Source organism: Schistocerca gregaria, chromosome X (genome assembly GCF_023897955.1).
Source record: "Schistocerca gregaria isolate iqSchGreg1 chromosome X, iqSchGreg1.2, whole genome shotgun sequence".
Classification (NCBI taxonomy): Eukaryota; Metazoa; Arthropoda; class Insecta; order Orthoptera; family Acrididae; genus Schistocerca; species Schistocerca gregaria.
The window spans coordinates 148,612,006-148,630,397 of record NC_064931.1 but is presented as its reverse complement, the minus strand read 5'-3'; the positions used below and the strand labels follow the sequence as shown (position 1 = coordinate 148,630,397).

Sequence of the window (18,392 nt, the reverse complement as noted above, 5' to 3'; positions counted from 1 at the left end):
GAACTGTGTGACACAATGTTCTACTCAATACAGCACTGAATAATAACTAACAGACATACAACAATGAAACTTCTGACAGTTATACATTAAGCACAGGCATGTGGAGGGATGCCAACCACATTTCACTCCAACACACCATTGGTGCAAAATTACAGATTTTTTGAACAGTCTGTGTATTTCTATTCTTAGGGCACAGACAATGCAGTGGTGTTTGTGTAGAGTAGTAAGTGCTAACAGACAAACAACATTGCATAAAATAACTGCAGAAATCAATGTGGGACATATGATGAACATATGCGTTAGGACAGTGTGGCGAAATTTGGCATTAATGGACTATTCCAGCAGGAGACTGACGTGAGTGCCTTTGCTAAAAGCACAATGTCACCTGCAGTGCATTTCCTGGGCTCATGCCGATATTGGCTGGACACAAGATTACTGGAAAATAGTGGAATGGTCAGATGAGTCCTGGTGTCAGTTGTTAAGAGCTGATGGGAGAGTTCGAGTGTGGTGCAGACCCCACGAAGCCATGGACCCAGGTTGTCAACAAGGGACTGTGAAAGCTGGTGGTGGGCTGTCCTTGAATCCAGATAATCAAATAATGTATAGATGAAATGGCTATCAGGCACATTTTAAATTTGGTTTTGAATTTCTATGGGTGCTTGTTGAAGCTGTGCTCCATAATACAGAACCACATACTGAACTACTGACCAAGTGGTAAAACCTACATTTAAAATAACACCTCAGCTGAAACTCATTTTTATTGTTAACAACAAATAACATTAAGAAGTAAATGCACTGCGAAGTGTGTGCAGGAATTGCAAACCTTTTCAATAGTTTAGGTTAGACCAACAGTCTTCAGACTTCAAATACAAACTTATAAGATCTCAAGATTTTTGAAAAATAGCTTAATTGTGACTATAAATAGAATACACACTTAACTTGGATGAGTTTCATGAAGTCAAAAAGCAGTTGTTTAATTTCACTAGACAGCTATCCAAATATTAATTTCAGTTTAGATATTTGATAATAATTGTAAGTTGTAACTTACATTTCTGACCATTAAAAGTACAGCTCCACAAAGGCAGCATGCAGCAAACGTGAAATTGGCAGAAAGTGTACTACATGCTCGGATATGGAAATTATTAGCGATTCAGTGCAATGACATGAGGTCTGTAGGAGTAATGCCATTTACATCTGTTTTTAAGGAAAGACTATGCAGTAGGTTTCTTTCTGGAATTTACATTTGAATTTCTTTGTGAGGGAGGAGAAGGTAGTGTTATTCTTCATGTAAGAAAAAGTAATGTCTTTCAGAATGAGTCAGAATTCGACAGTGGCAAGAACTTTGCCTGCAGAGATCACTCTTTGTTGCTCTACAGCATTGCTCTCTGTGCTGGTCAGTGTCCAATGACTGTTGCATGAATTTGGAATCAGTGGGTTAAGAAAGCCATACTCAGTGCCATGCCGGGTATCAGTACCCTTGCAGGACTAGCACCAGCGATGACATGCTTATTGTTTTCTCAGTCATACAGGATCATTATGTACCTTGAATCAGGAAATGGCATTATTTGCAATAACAAATATCCACACAAAGAGTGCAACATGTCTGGAGGACCATGAACTGTCAGCATGGCTACCATTGTTGAAGCTTCACTTTATTTGTCAGCAGAGTCATGCTGACAGGGGTAGGAATAGTATGGCAGTGTCTTTTCAAATGAGTCTTGGTTTTATATAAAGGACGATGATGGAGACCCCGAGGAGGACAAGCATTCATATTAGTAGTAAGGACTCAGCGCCTTCTGCAATGATACGGGGTGCCATTGGCTACACAGCTCAATACCCTTCAGTTCACATAAATGTTGGTTTCGACTGCAGGCATAAGGTGTGTACACACTTCTCATGCTCGCCAGACTTGTGTTCGTCAGACTCATCTAACAGGAGACTTGTCTAACTCACACTTGTGTTGCTTCTGCCTTTGTCCACGGTACCCCAGTTGCTTGCCGGGCTGTGACTCATGGCGATCCGTTTGATACTTGCAGTCATGATCAGTACCAGCTTCCTAATTTAAAAATGGACAAAGTGGTTATAGTAAGTGCCAGCTTCCTTGTGACATTCCTGTTAGTTCAGGAACAAGATAGAAGGAGACCCAACAAAGACCCAAGGAAACACAGGTGGTGGATGACTACAGTTTTCAGAAGCAGAAAACGATGTAGTGGGAGTGATTTAATGGCTGACTTGGATGTTGAAAACAAACATTTCTAGACTTTGCCGTATGTCTGCATCTGATAAATTTGGCAGGACTGAAGAGAGCAAAGGCTGACAGCAAACTTCGGAAAGCTATACCAGTTACTGAGCAGTTGGCACTTATGCTCAGATACCTAGCAATGGACAACTCCTACTGCAGCCTCGTTTTTTATTTAAAGTCTCCAAACAGGTGATATCAAACATTGTTCCTGGCCCTTGGAGTGTATGCAGCTCTTGCTTGCTTCACTTTGCTTTACTTTTTTTGGATTTTGTTTGTGGTATTTGTGGATATTGTTCATAAGTATTTGTGAATGTGATAGTAAAATCATCGGTTCACTCCATTTTAAAAGAAAAACTGGTGTCCATAACACAGGGGGGGGGGGGAATGAAGACCAAACTGGACGAGTGCAGAGAACTGACTGATCTAGGCTTGTCTCCATCTATACCACTAACACAGCTTGCCATGCATCCCTTTGATGTATTGACAACAGGCGGAGCCAGACAAGCCATAGGCACTGGCAGCTTGTTAACCCATCTTGTGGATAGTCCTCGGAGCCTGTAAGGCTCGTGAGTCTCACAAGCACATGAGTCACACGAGTAGTGTGGACACACCTTTACGAATCTGAAATGTTACGGCTGGTGGGTGTATCCTATTTTCGAGGTCTCTGTGTAATTACATTTCAGCAACAGCTCATGCTGTTCTGATCTATCTCAATACAGAGGGTGTTGAACTGTTGTCCACGCCAACACATTCTTCAGATATCTCCCCATTTGAACGTGTCCGGTCATGGGTTTCTGAGATACTGGCATGCCACCACTTGCAAGCCACTATGATTGTAGAACTCAGGTATGAAGTTACAACAGCATGGAATGTCACCCAAACTCAGTTTTGACTCAATGTCCAGCTGGTGTTGCTGTCAGAAGTGGCAGCTCTGTGTATTAAATTTTATACCCTGTACACTCCTAAATAACCTACAAAGTTAATCACATATTCTTCCTGCTTACCTTAAATGTGCAGTAAGAAAAATTTTGTTATTTAGTGTTGTTCCTGGTGTTGCAATTTTAATTGCAGGCAGTGTACTTTGCCTCATATGGTTTGGCAAATGAGTATTGAGTAGGATCAGATTGGAGAAAAATACTGAGGCAGTGTGTCTTGTGTACAATACTAAAGAAATATACATAGAAAGAAACTGAAGGAAATATTCCTTGAGATGAGACGAGAATGTTGATAATTTAGACTTAATGACAACTATCACATTTTAGTATCTTACCAGTAAACCCCTGCTTCTTTAAAGAATTGAACTCCCCTGTGTAAAACAGCTTCAAACATGTGATTACTTTACAAATGATTTAATGTGCTAAATATGTGACGTTAAGCATGTAAGCGAGAAATGTTTAGATATGGTTTGAAATTATACTTGAAGTTTGGTGGATGCCACTAAATGCTCTTATGCTCAAATACTGGATGGATAAAGTCCTTACATTTGCCTGTCATCAGTTATGCTGCGTCAGAAGATTGAGTTGTTTGGGGGAAGAGACCAAACAGTTAGGTCATTGGTCTCATTGGATTAGGGAAGGACTGGGAAGGAAGTCAGCCATGCCCTTTCAAAGGAACCATCCCGGCATTTACCTGGAGCGATCTAGCGAAATCACGGAAAACCTGAGTCAGAATGGCCTGACGCGGGATTGAACCGTCGTCCTCCCGAATGCGAGTCCAGTGTGCTAACCACTGTGCCACCTCACTCGGTCTGCCTCAGAAGAAATTCGGTTTCTAATTGTAATACTTGCCTTACTGTGTTAAACTTTTGGCATAAGATTATACATCTTAATGAGTAAACTACGACATGCATTTTCAATTTTTAAATTCAGCCACTAATTACACAGAGTATTGAAAATCAAATTCTTGTTGCCCCTGGAAACTGTTAGATAGGCAACATACAACTGGTGATAAAAAACATACATCATTAGTAACAAACTTTCATTTTTAAATGGTTAATACATGTTATTGAAACTGGCTACTCATTTCAGTTGTTGTTTGTTGCAGTGCATTGAATGTAATTATGCTCACTTATTGAGTACATCTCTTCGTTCTTTGTCGTTGTAAAGTCTGTGTATTATTTACTCTTACTTTCAACAGTTATAGTGGCAGTACAAATCACTCGAAGATAGTGTTGAAGGAAGAGTGACATACAGGTGTCAATAATAAGTAGCAGGATAATCAGAAAAAAAACTATGAAATTGCCATAAAAATGTGATAGTGGAAATTGATGGCCCTTTGAGAGGAACTGTAAAAAAAAAAAAAGTATGATGCTGGTTTCAGAAAGTCAACATCATTGGCTAAGATGGAATTTTTAAACATCCCATTGCCAAAAACTCTACTACTTTGAAGGACAAGCAATATTTTGATTATAAAACATTCAGTCTTGTGTTTGTGTCAGTTCAGTGGATGGAAAATTAGGGAAGACTGAAGAGTCTTGACTCTGAATTGTCAATTTTTTGTAATGAGGTACTGAGACATAGTATCACATTGTAACATCAACTACATACCTGAAAGCAGGGTCGTCAATGAAATACAACACTTAGCACTGGAAGCACATTTATAACAAACTACCATTGTATAACCAGCACAGAACTGAACCGCCGAATGGAGAGTGCTGCTATTGAATATTCCAGAATAACAAACATTAGAACTTTCTAGAGTCTTTCAGAAATGATAAATATTACATAACAAATAAGTGGTAGTGGTTGAGTTTGAACTGGTGACCTGCAGCATGCCAGCCAGTGACGATAAGGACAAGGTAAGCAGGACAGTTTGTGTCATTGCTCCCTCTACTGGAGAAATGGTGACATGCTGTTTCAGAAGTTCTCATTGGAGTCAACTACATCACCCTGTGTCTGGATCTTGTCAATGGTCACTTATTGAGTACATCTCTTTGTTCTTTGTTGTTGTAAAGTCTGTGTATTATTTACTCTTACTTTCATCAGTTATAATGGCAGTACAAATCATTGGAAGATAGTGTTGAAGGAAGAGTGACATACAGGAATCAATGATAAGTAGCAGTATAATCAGAAAAAATACTATAAACTTGCCATCGAAAATGTGATAGTGGAAATTGATGGCCTTTTGAGAGAACCTGTGTGGCTGCACTAGCGAATCCTCTGTTCAAGTCATCACATCCCCTTCACTATGATGAGTCTCGCAGTTAGGTCCTTCTCTCAAAGTTTAGTGATTGTCGAGTGGGTCATAAGTTTCCTTAAGTGAGAATACCCCATTGTTAATTTGCATCTCAGGACTTTAGAAGGGTTTCATACATGGACTTGAGCGACATCTCTTCACTTTTATCTTATTGATGAGTGGTCATAATCCTTGACTTCCTATGTGACGTCTGGCGAGTGATTAAGGACATCATATGGCCCAGAGAAGTGCTTCAGTACAAAAACTCGAGGCTGTATTTCCTGGCTGGTGCTTGGTGTTACAGCACTCTAGGACTTTCTCCTGGGCATTGAGTCTGTATTTGAGCCAGCTGTCTTGTTTCTTTGGTCTTAGTGATGAGGTGTTTCATGTACTCATCCTGTGTAACATCCAGTTGAAATGGGAATGGGATATCCATTGTCATTTCCCTCTTGTAACCATGGAGCAGAAAGAGCAACATGTAGTCTGTGGTGTCTAGGTGTACAGTGTTACATGCAGCGGTCATGGCAGTATTGTATCTCAATTTGTCTGTTGACTCCAACGTACATCGAGAGCATATCTGCAAATGTCTTATTAAAGCCTTCTGTGAGGGCTTTCGTTTGTGGATGGTAGGCAGTTTTGCTATATCCATGAGTAGCTGGGTATGAGTGAAAGTGTCAGAACCAAGCAGAGAAATAGGTGAAACTGCTAGGTGGAAGGGCTGCCTGTAAAAGAGAACACATTAACAAACTCGAACCACTTGTGTGTTTGAACTGAAATAACTTGCTGCCCATGGATCTCCATTACCATTACTGGTGTCCAAGCCTCGGTGCTCTTGTAGGAACAGGCCCACACAGCTGTGCCGGCTGCATAACACTGGGAGGGACAGGAGTGAGGCTCTTACTGGGGCAGCATCAGAAGATAAAGGAGGATCCAAATTTGCTGCCCGTGGAGTAGCTTGACAGAACTGCAATTGTCTGGTTTGATAAGTGCTCAGAAATGTGGTGAAAATTGACATAGTGGCAGAGGATTCAAAAACTTTTTTCATTTGTTTCTTAAAAATCGGATTGAGATTTTCCACTTCATTATTTAAGGAAGAATCCAATTGAGCATTGCAGAAATATTTTATGCCAGTAGCCTTACGAAAACATTTGAGGTGGATGCCATGAATTGTGTCCCATTGTCAGAGAGCAATGTGCAAGGCAATGCTTCGATCGCTGAAACCAGGGCCAAGGCTATGAGGCTGTAAGGGTGGGGCTGGTCTCGATGGACATCATTTGTACAACATGTGGCTACTTTGAGTAAGCATCCACGGTGAGCAAGCTCTTCGATCCCAAAAATGGGCCAGTAAAATCAAGATGGATGTGACCCAATGGGAGGAGGGGGTAGGCCAGGGGCCAAAAGATTATGGAGATTCTGTCTGGTGCCAGGTGCATGCCATACAGCTACGGGGTTTCCTTGAAATGTTACCATTGATTCCCACTCAGTAAAAATGTTGGTGAGGTAACTCCATCAAGTGCGACATCCTCCAATGTCCCCAGTGCAGCAAGCTCAATACCAATTGTTGCAGTTCTGCCAGGATGACAACCTGGTGCACGCCAGTCTCATTCAAAAGAAAGACATCATCTACAAATGAGAACCTGTGAGAAACATGTTCTCAGGAACTGAGCTCAGTCACCAACCAGTGGGTCAGGTAATATGGCCAACTACGGGTGATACAGTGAAGGATCTGCCGCAAGGTGGAGTCCCAGCATATGGCAACGGCAGCACAAGTAGTGGTAATGGGGAAATGGTCCAATGTATGTTCCCGCGTGTTATTGATGTGAAGCAGAGGACCTTCTGTTGGCTGAAATCAGGGTCTGTACCAGTGGATAGATGTGACAATGTGTCAGCATTGGAATGCTGTGCCGTGGGCTTATACAGGATGGTGTAATTGTATGCATTCAGGAACAATGCCCAGCACTGGAGGCATTGAGCTGTCTCCCCCGGGAGGCTGGAGCAGGATCCAGATAATGCCCCCACTGGCTTCCGATCTGTAATTAGAGTTAACTGCATCCTAAATAGATAGACATGAAATTTTTTGATGGCAAACAGGTCACCAGTGCCTCTTTTTCGATCTGGGAATTGTTTTCCTGTGTAGGGGTTATTGTCTTGGACGCGTATGTCATTTGCTGTTTGGAGCCCGCTGCATTCCTGTGTGCTAAGACTGCCCTGATGGCATAGGCAGATGTGCTGGCTGCCAAAACCAATAGCTGAATGGAAGAGAATGATGTGAGGTAAGAAGTGGATCTGGGAATGGTTTTCCTTTAAATAAAAGCCCAGTCACAGGCAGTGGCCAATTTGTAAGGCATACCCTTTTTACGTCACTCATTGAGGTTTGCACAGTGTGAACCACATGGGATGAGAAATTGGAATAATAGTTGATTTTGCCCAAAAACACTTGCAATTCTGGAAAATTTGTCAGGCAGGGTATGGAATCTATTGTGGCAACATTCCAGTCAGTGGCCCTGATTCCCTCTTTGTTCATTCAGTGCCCCAACTACTCTACTTCTGGCTGAAAAAAGCTGCATTTCTCCAAAAAACAATGCAGGCTGTATCCCAGAGAGTCATAAAAAGGCAGTTGAGGTTTTGCAAATGCTCCTGGTGGGAATGTCTTGTAACAATGGTATCATCCAAGTAATTCATGCAAGCCAGAATATGCAGCATCAGCTGTTTCAGAAATTTTTGGAAATTGTGGGGGTTGAGGCAATGCCAGATGGGAGTCGCTTGTACTTATGTAATCCAAAAGGTGTGTTACTGGACAACAGTGTTCTGGGGTTTCTCGTCTAAGGGTGACATAAGGTAAGCATCATTGAGGTCATTCTTGGGGTAGTATTCACCTCCAGGAAGTTTTGTGAAGAGGTCTCCCAGCCAGGGGTTATAGGATAAGTTTCCATCTGTGATTCGTCATTGATGGTAGTCTTGAAATCTCCACATAGTCGGAGAGCACCATTGGACTTTCTGATGATGGCTAGTGGAGTGGCCCATGTAATGGAAAACCCAATCAACATAAAGGTGTTGAAACCAGAATTGTTGGTAGCCGATGGGAGGTTAATGCAAATTACGTAATGAGCCTCGTAACACATTTATAGGCCACAGTGATCCATAAACTGTCCCCGAAGAGGAACAGAACTATACTCCTAGGCCACTAAATGCCATAAGGGCAAGGACAACTAGGTAAAACCTAGTTGTGCATACATTGACTGCTTTATCAAAGAAATGGGGGTCCTTGTGTCCAACAGGAAAAGGGCATCATGACAAAGAATGTGAAACACGAGAAATAATTTCTCCATGAAGGGGTTGGCTGGAGGGACTACTGACTGCAGACATCTACGTTGTCCAGTTTACTCATGTGGTGGGATGGGTTGCACGGCTTTGACAGACTGAACGGAGATGCCCCTCTTTGCCACAACTTTTGCAGGACCCCCAGCGATTTGGACAGTCTGGTCAGGAGTGGGCATAAAAACTGTGGACATGAAGGGAGCATCACCCATGACCATCATTGAGGGTCAACTGGAGGCTCCTGATGCCATAGAGATGTCAGACAATGACAAATCACAACAGTATTGCAACCTGGGAGTTGTACAATGTCTGTGATGCAGGGATGGAATGTGTGGTGGTGCAATTTCAAACAAAAGAGTGACGCACAAAATGTCCTCCAATGATGGCTTATCCAGTTTCAGTGCTTCTGTGCCGACCTCTGGATTGGTTGCCAGTTGAACCATGAAATCATTAATCAAGGTGTCTGCATACGAAGCCTTGCAGTCTTGATTGGCACAAATGAAATTACATTTGCAGCTGAGATCCAGAAATTGAATGATTGTCCAGTTTGTTTATGGTATTGATGAAACTCGAGTCTGGAAGCAACGCAGGGAATAATAAGTCGTCAACAGAACTTTCCCTAACTACAATCATCTCTACCTTGTTCATGGTTTTGTCATCTACGCTGAAGTGTTTTGTAGAATAAACTAAAATAATATTTAGATTGGCTTATTTGATACAGTTTAAGCAAATATAAGTTAAGTTCGTAACATAATTGACACATATTTCCTAGTATCTCTCAGAAATTCATATGAGTTTTTATTATTAATTAAGTAAGTGCAAGTCTTAGGAGTAGAATTTAAGCAGTGTTCATTATTCCTTTTTTATGTAAATAATGAACTCTTTAAATTTAATAACTTTCAAATTACTGCCTATTAGGCTAAATCAGACATTTTTATAGTCAGGAAACTTGGTACTTTAAGTCAGTATAAATCAGTATCCAAGCAAAAGTATATTAGTGTGGTCAAAATGTTTAGAGCACAGATTATAACAAAATTTTAAGCATCCAGGTCTTCTGTAAAATAAAATTTTTTCAACAGAACTAAATACACCATAGGAACCAACAGAATTTAAAATTAATGTCTGAATAATAAAGATTTAGAGTACATAGCCGGTAAAGTAATTTTGATATTTATTAGGTAATTGTTGTCTAAAAGTGAACTGCAAAAAGGAAAAGAGCTAGCATTTATTTACTTACGGAGTGAACTCAGAGAAAATGGAGATGTTCTGGTTCGTTACATATCAGATTATGTAAGATTTTATACTACAAGCACAGTTTCTACTTTTTCTCAAGTTTAGGATGTTATTTATTAAGCTGTTAATGAAAAACGATGTCTTTAAAATCTGACATAATTGTTGTACCACCTTGTTAAATGTTTGCAGCATAGACCTGAAGATTTAGATGTTACTCGGCCAAGAAAAAGAATGAAGCGTTCCTTGCCAAGAGAAAGAGTGATGCATCACGTTCCAATCATAGACAGACAAACAGAATTGACTTTTACAAGACAGAATCTGGATGTAGATGTGCACAAAGAGTATGAGGTATGTCAATTTATGTATCTGCATTGTCAATCAGATATATTTATCTCAAAAAAATTTGATTCTTGAGTGTGTTTCCTGTCAGCAAAATTAATGACTCTCGTTAGGGAAGGAATTTTAATTTAAATGTTTCAATTTAGTGTCTCCAGAAAACCAACATAGATTCTTTTAGTCACTCGTGGTTTAGTATGAGACATAAATTTTTCTACTCATTTTTATCAAAATAGTAGTCCCTCAATAGTCTGTTTATTCTTCAAAAAAATAGGTGTTAACAAATACATGCAGGTCCTATGGTAAATTAATTGTCAGCTCATGATATGCAGATACTCACAATCTTCTCCAGTTATCATCTGAGTTGTGGCATTATCGTGAAGCAATGTTTCTGCAATTTCTGAACCTGTCATTTCTGGGACTCGATGGAACTTGTTTCTAATGTGATTTGTTTCTAATGTGATGTGCATACTGATGAGTACTTACACACTCTTAGTTGAAACCTTACAATATATGAGAACACAGTTTTATTGGCAAATTTTACTAATGAAATCTTCCCAGGTTATCAGCTGAGTTGAAGTATGTGTTGAAGCAATGTTTCAACAAATTTTCAACCTGTCATTTCAGGGAACTTGTTGAAAGTAATGCTGCCACTCATCCAGAATAATCAATTATAAAATTAGAGGATAATCGATTATCAGTTATATTTTAAAAATGGTATACATATAGAGATTACCTCATATTTGTTAATACCAGTGTGTGTAACATTAACTTGGTTTGGTTAAACACAACATATGTGATGATGAACATCACAAATCACAAGGCCACATCTTTTCAATGTCTTATTGGAAACATCATCATCTATTTCCAACAACTTTTCATTCTTGGGGGAATTGGTGGTTTTTCAATGTTTAAAATGAGAATGTGGGATAAACTTCATGATTTTCCTTACTTCAAATAAGAATATGGGAATACTCTTTATTTCAATAAATTTCCATATGTTACTTCTTCAGTCTGCCACTTCACTCTTTTTAAATAACAGAGCCAATCTCTTTTCCCATATTTCAAAACTATAATATTGCAGATAAATTCACAATTGTGAATAAGGACTAGCATCAGCTGTAGAATGGAATGATGACAATGAAAATTTGTGCCGGACCAGTACTTGAACCCAGATTTCTGCTTATCACTAGTGGTCACCTTACCATTTGGCTATCCATGCACACTCAGAGCCAGACCCAAACTTCCATATGTCATTGACATGTGTCTATGACTTGCACTCATACATTCATTATGTATATTCTCATACTGGTCATGTTGTACTTGAGAGTCGCATGTCCGCTTGATTGCAATATTGAATTTATCTACTGATACCGGGCAAGTGCCTTTCAAGTACAACATCTGACCTGTACAGGAATATACATAATGGATTTATGAGTTCAGATTGTAGATGCATAGTTAACGACATATGGAAGTTTGGATCTGGTCGTGAGTTGTGCATGGATAGCCAAATGGTAAGGCGACCGCTTGCAATAAGTGGGTAATCTGGGTTTGAGCCCTGTCCGGCACAAATTTTCATTATTGTCATTCCATTCTACAGCTATGGATAGTCCTATTTCGCATTTGTGAATTTATTTGATATGTTTTGTATCGGCTGTGGTCGCCGCAGTGCTCATGTCCAAAGGAACTTTGCACCATAATCAGAATAACACAGGCACTGCAATCGTATTTATCTGCCGATACTGGGCAAGCAACTTTAAGGTACAATGTCTGACCTGTATGGGAATATACATAATGGGTGTATGAGTACAGGTCATCGACACATTGTTGATGACATATGGAAGTTGGGTCTGGCCATGAGTCACGTACGAACAGCCAGATGGTAAGGTGACCGCTCGTGATAAGCGGAAATCTGAGTTTGAGTCATGGTCCCGCACAAACTTTCTTTGTTGTCATTCCATTCTACAGCTAATGGTAGTCGTTATTCACAGTTGGGAATTTATTTTAAATATTATGTATGGTTAATTTTGAAATATGAGAGAAGAGATTGGCTCTATTATTTAAAAAGAGTGAAGTGGCAGACTGTAGAAGCAATACATGGAAATTTGATGAAATAAAGAGTATTTCTACATCATTTTTTGAAGTAAGGAAAATCATGAAGTTTATCCCACATTCTCTTTTTAAATATTGGAAAACTACCAATTCCTTCAAAAATGAAAAGTTGTTGGAAACAGCTAATGATGTTTCTAATAATACACTGACAAGATGTGGCCTTGAGATGATCTTCATCATATATGTTGTGCTTAACCAAACCAAGTTAATGTTACAGACACAGGTATCAACAAATATGAGCTAATCTCTATATGTATACCATTTTAAAAATATAACTGATAATAGATTATCCTCTAATTTTATAATTGATCATTTTGGATGAAATGTAACATGTAGTAGCAGAAAAGACAACCATACACTGTATAGAAAGGTAATGAGCCGTGGTTAGCAACATAGGTAAGTTGTTCATGACTGCAGTTCAGCTATCAAACTTTCATTCACTTTAGGGCTCTCGCTCTCTCTCACACACAAACACACACACACAGAACAGTTATTTATTGTGACGGTGAGGTCAGTTGTATAGTCATGAGAATTTTTGTTCGTTCTCACTCTGTGTGTGTTTCACGGATTGTTACCCACTTGTGCAATCATGGGGAATTTTTTCAAAATTTCCACTTGCTTTGCACTCGATTATAATCCGCAGGCGGTTTTTTGGATTACAAAAACCGGAAAAAAAGTGTGACTCAGATTAGAGTAAATACGGTAATCATATACTGAAGTACCGTATTAAAAGGGTAAATGTCATCATTCTACTGCAGTGAATCTAACTTTTCTTCTAAGAAATGAATGAAATGCAAAACTACAGCATAATAATTTACCCATGGATATGAAACATCTTGACAGCCAATAAAAGCATACTTACAAGCAGTTTGAATTTGTGAATATTTTATGGTATGTGTTACCAACAACTGAAGCAAATATGTTTTCAAATTTACAGGATGTTTTCAGCAGCCTCATGGAGCTTCTTCCTCCTATGGAAGAGCCTGTCAAGAATTTTTTACCTCTTAGTCAAGATGAAGTGGTAGGTAACCTATCTGCAAACGTACTTTTATGTAAAGAGCCAAGAGGGACCTCATTGTCCTCATTGTAGAAATTTAAGTAGAGACCTCATATAACTAGGAAAGTAGGATGTTGAAAAATGTAGAAATTTTGTGGCGCATGGGCTACAAGAGTAAATTATAGACATTAATTTCTTGAGAACTAGTGGTAGTACAATCTGTGTTACATCAGCAGCCTTAACATATTGTATATAAATTTTAAGATCATTGAGACTACCAGGTAAAATTGTAAAAGGAATTTTCAGCCTTTGATAAAGCATTGCAAGAAGAAACTTATTGGTGATAAATTTTCTTTAAATGAATATCACACATATTTCACAGTGCTAATCTCATGGAAAAATATTCTTTCCGTAAGTATGTAATATTGTATAAAAATGGTAAGGATTTGTAGGAAAAGATCTTGGTGAAGAAGATCTTGTAATTGGGGCTGCAGGCAACAGTACACATAATTTTGAAGAGTACAATGCTCCATGGGTCTCTCCTGCAGTGCAGAGTGAGTTACAGTTTCAAGACTGACTTTACCTTGTGATTTCTTGAACACCCCCCCCCCCCCTCCCTTTTGTGATAGCCACAGTTGGGACTTGTATTTATTTGTGGTGTGGTGAATAGTCGGGACTTGCATGTATTTGCAGTTTAGCAAATAGTTGGGACTTCCATTTATTTGTGAATTGTTGGAGACAGTGATTTAATTTGAACATTACTGCCCAAGACTTAGAAACTTTGGTGTTGTCTACTCTGTATGGGGGAACAAGTATCAGTCTAAGGACTTCAGTTTTTTAGGGGGCTTGGCACTGTACTTTGCTCATAGTGACAAGGTAGTATCCAATTTATGTTCACAGTTTGCTCAAACAACAGATACTTAGGATATTTATTTTAATAGAGTCAGTTATTTTATTGCAAACAGTTCTTCTTAGCTCAGTGATCTGAACTAGCTTGTCCCATCAACATCTTAACACTTACTTATTATGCGCCTTCAGGAAATTGGATGAAGTATCCTACTTCTTGAACTGACAGCAATGGATATGACCATCACCTAGACAACAGTAAGCTCAGAGCAGTTAGTTTGCTTGAATTCTAGTTCAAACAGAGTCTTTCTCCTTGAATGAACTGGTATCTGCCGTCTTTACTTCGAAATTTTATAAAGCTCTTGTCATGAAAGGTCTCAGAGTAGAACAGCTCAAGAAGTTTGGATGGATCATCCTGCAGTGGCTGTTTAAGTTAATGAATGAGTGTGTAGCTACGCTGTATGTTTCCAGGTTCTGAAGGAGCATGAGTGATTGTATTGCTTAAACCTTGTAAGGAGCCTAAAAGCTTTTGTCCGGTATCATTGTTGTGCCACTGTGTGAAGACCTTCAAACACTTATTCTTAACTGAATTTCCAGTATAATTAAAGGAAATCTATTCCTCAACAAGCTGGTTTTCAATCTGTAAAATGGTGCTGCAGTCATATAAAGAACCCCACTCAGCTCATTGAATGGGGTAAGATAACTCGAGTTGTGTCTGTTGAACTAACAACTACAAATGCCATTATCAATCACAGAAAGATGCTGAAGAAAATTTACCAGCTCACCATTGATTACCAGCTAACACACTTCCCACGCATAATAGAAGATGTTGGGTCTTTCTCCTGAGTAAGAAGATCAGATGGTGCATACAAAACCATGGCCTACCAGAAGGCATTGTGCTCACTCCTGCACTTTTTAATATTTACACCTGTGATCAGTCCATTTTGTAACACTCCTGGCATTTCGTCTATGTTGACAATACAGCAGTGGCACCCCAAGCGAAGATGCTTGAAGACATGGAAGAAAAGTTAAGTTCATCATTGGATACAGTTGGCCTTTAGAGGTCAGCCACCCAAGGCCTGATCCCAGTGAGACTCAGGTGCATGCATTTTACTTATAGAATGGAGAAGACCAGTACAAATTGGACATCACTTTGCAAGGCTGACAACTTCAACATTACCCAAAATCTGATTATTTGGCTGTAATTCTAGACCACTCACTGTACTATAAGAAAAATTGCCATAACATTAGGCAGAAGGTCAGTTCAAGGAATGCGTATCAGCTGCAGAGTACACTTCACATTTATGGAGAGGTTCTGCTCACACCAAGAAGGTTGGTAGTGCAGCTTGTGACTCTGTCTGTTTGAATCTTGTTAGGATGTTGAAAGCCAAGTACGAACGCCAAACTGTCTAGATTGTTTGAATAAACCCCCAACCCGTGTTTGTGAAAAGCCAACAGCGCAGTCGTTGCCGACGTGGAGCAAATAAAGTAGGGTAATGATTCCAATCATCCAGTGCATAATCATCAAGCTGTAGTTCTGTTGATTGAAATCTAGAAAGAGCTTCATCACTAGGACTCAACCAATGGGGAGGGGGGTGGGGGGAAGGAGGACATCAGGGTCTAACTGCATCACCAGATGGAAGAGTAATGAGCTGTTTTTGGAATTAGAGATGTGATGCATTTTTCCTAACAGACATAAATATGCAATAGTGCACCCATACATAAAAATGGGTATAAGACCCACTTAACTACTTCCAATCTTTTCTAAACATGAGAAAGTTGCATAAATTAGAAAACAATTTGTTTTTCATAATAGAGATTGTTAACTTCCTCTCACTTTGACTTTTGCTAAGGTTTCTCTATAGAGAAAGCCATAATAATTTCCTATATGAAGTCCTAAAACAGCAAAGCAAAAAACATTGTCCTGTTGGTATTGTGTCATCAGACAGACTTCATCTAACCAGACATGCTAGAATGAAAAATAGAAACACCTCAGCATCCGTCAAACCTAACATCTCCTTAGCCTGGACATCCACTGGGGCCATATTCATCCGATAACATGTTATCCATATTGTCATACAACTACGACCGACTACTGAAGCTCATCCACTGCAGCCGAGTAAAATCTGACACATGGCTGGCTGCCAGTCAGTTCATGAGGCAACTAAACTTCTTTGTTGGACAATGGATAATGATTGATTGGTACATTCTAGAAAATGCATACCTTGTGATACAAAGAAACAATTGAAGTAAAAGGGATATTGGGTTAGTCTTATACTAAGCAAATGCAATTGACGAGAAGAATTTCATCACTACCATGCAGAACTGAAGAGAAAGACAGGGAAAAATTTTTCAGCTACTACATGATGAAGACGGAGGCATTTCAGTGTATTTTTACAGCTATTCAGCTTGCAATTACAAAATGATAGACTTACAGGGAAATTATACAACTTGAGGAATGTTTTGGTTTAACATAGAGATAACTTGCTTAACAACATTTCCAAACTTTATTACAAAGTAGTTTACAAAAAAATGTAAAACAATGGATAGCTCATTGTAGTACCTACATACATTGTGTACACAATAGATAAAACATTTTATTTAAGAGTCTGTGCTGTTGTCTGAGAAATTTGACAGGTAGGTGGCCACATAGGCATATGGACCACTTAATTGCATCAAGTTAGTGAACAACTGTAGTGTTTTTATCACTGTATCATCAAGTAGACTGTTTTTCTTAAAAAAAAAGTTACTCCCAGTCAGTGTGTATGCATGACATGCACTGCTTGATGATTGAGAAGATATAATATACCATATGACATTGGTAAGCACAGCAGATGGTTCTTCACGTAGAAGAGCTTGTTGCAGTTTATGATGAACTGCAAGCTTTTTGTAGATAGGTGTGTCCTTTAAAATTGTTGCAAGCTCATTAAAAACATGTAATCACTTATTCCTTCAAAGCAGCATTGCTGCAAATGATTTCAACTTTTCCTGCTCTATTGCAAGGAATGAGTCATCATATATATCTGGCTGTGGTTTGAGTTTGTTGCTGACATTTCATGTCGATGGGTTAGGCAGAGCTTCCATGCTTCTTGGCACAAAAATTGATGACAAAACAATACATTGGCTACGAACCATGAGTGAGCTGTTGGAATGATGGAAGATTGCTTGTTGAAGATGCATATGATGTAGTAGATGCATGTTCTCCTTGTGATATATCAGATACAACGTTGCTTTCTACTTCAAAGTCAACAATACATGATATCAGTTTCTTGGAAGGAGAAACAGCACCATGGAGCTTTCTATGTTCAGTAATGTCCTTCAGGAATAGCATAGTTTCAAAGTGTGGCCATGAAGTAATCTCCTCTACAAGTGTCTTGTCTCCACTCCTTGTAGAAATTTGTTGTATTCTCTGCTAAAAACATCCCTTAAGCAATGCCGTTTCTTCTCTGCCACAGCAGCTGAAATAAATGAAAGTGAAAGTTCATAGCTGGGCAAGAAATTTTAAACAATACAAATAATAAGCGTCACCCAGTCACAAATAACATCAACAAGTAATAGTGTGTTACATTATTTAGCCATATCATTATTATAGAGATTGTTGGGTGTTGCATTATATGGTGTCACTGAAACTATGTAATGTTTCCATGGGCATCTGCAGGTGATCTTCAGACAACGATGTTGATAGTAACCTTCATCTTGCGAAGGTCATAAGCAGGTGCTCCATGAAAATATTGTATAATGTTAGTGATACCATTCAACGCAAATTGCTACAATCTCAAAAATATTTACTACACTGGGAAAAAGTCAAACAGCATATGCCATTGTTTGTTGCAGGTATGTGGCAAACAATCCTTCTTTCAGAACACCATTATATTAATTTAGAATGTCAGACTTTATGGTTGGGGAATAGTGAAGAAAACAGACCAAGTAATTTGAGATAATATTGGCATTTTCACATCTCTCTCTCTCTCTCTCTCTCTCTCTCTCTCTCTCTCTCTCTCTCTCTCTCTCCCTCTCCCCAAAGAAGCCAATGTCAAGTCAATAGTAATAGGTTTTTGTGAGAAATGACTGTTTATTCAAGATTTGTCATGTACTCAGTAAATATGATCACACAATATTATGTTTTTCGCAGAG

At 39.1% G+C, this 18,392-nt stretch overlaps 1 protein-coding gene across 2 annotated transcripts in view; it reads left to right on the top strand.

Moving 5' to 3' along the window:
- Positions 1-18,392, top strand: part of LOC126298637 (uncharacterized) — a 247,974-nt gene that overhangs the window by 113,759 nt on the left and 115,823 nt on the right. For both annotated transcript variants that reach the window (XM_049990048.1, XM_049990047.1), the window contains exons 10-11: positions 10,157-10,315; positions 13,353-13,436. In XM_049990048.1, the coding sequence (XP_049846005.1) occupies positions 10,157-10,315; positions 13,353-13,436 (243 nt within the window). The remainder of the gene's footprint in view (positions 1-10,156; positions 10,316-13,352; positions 13,437-18,392) is intronic.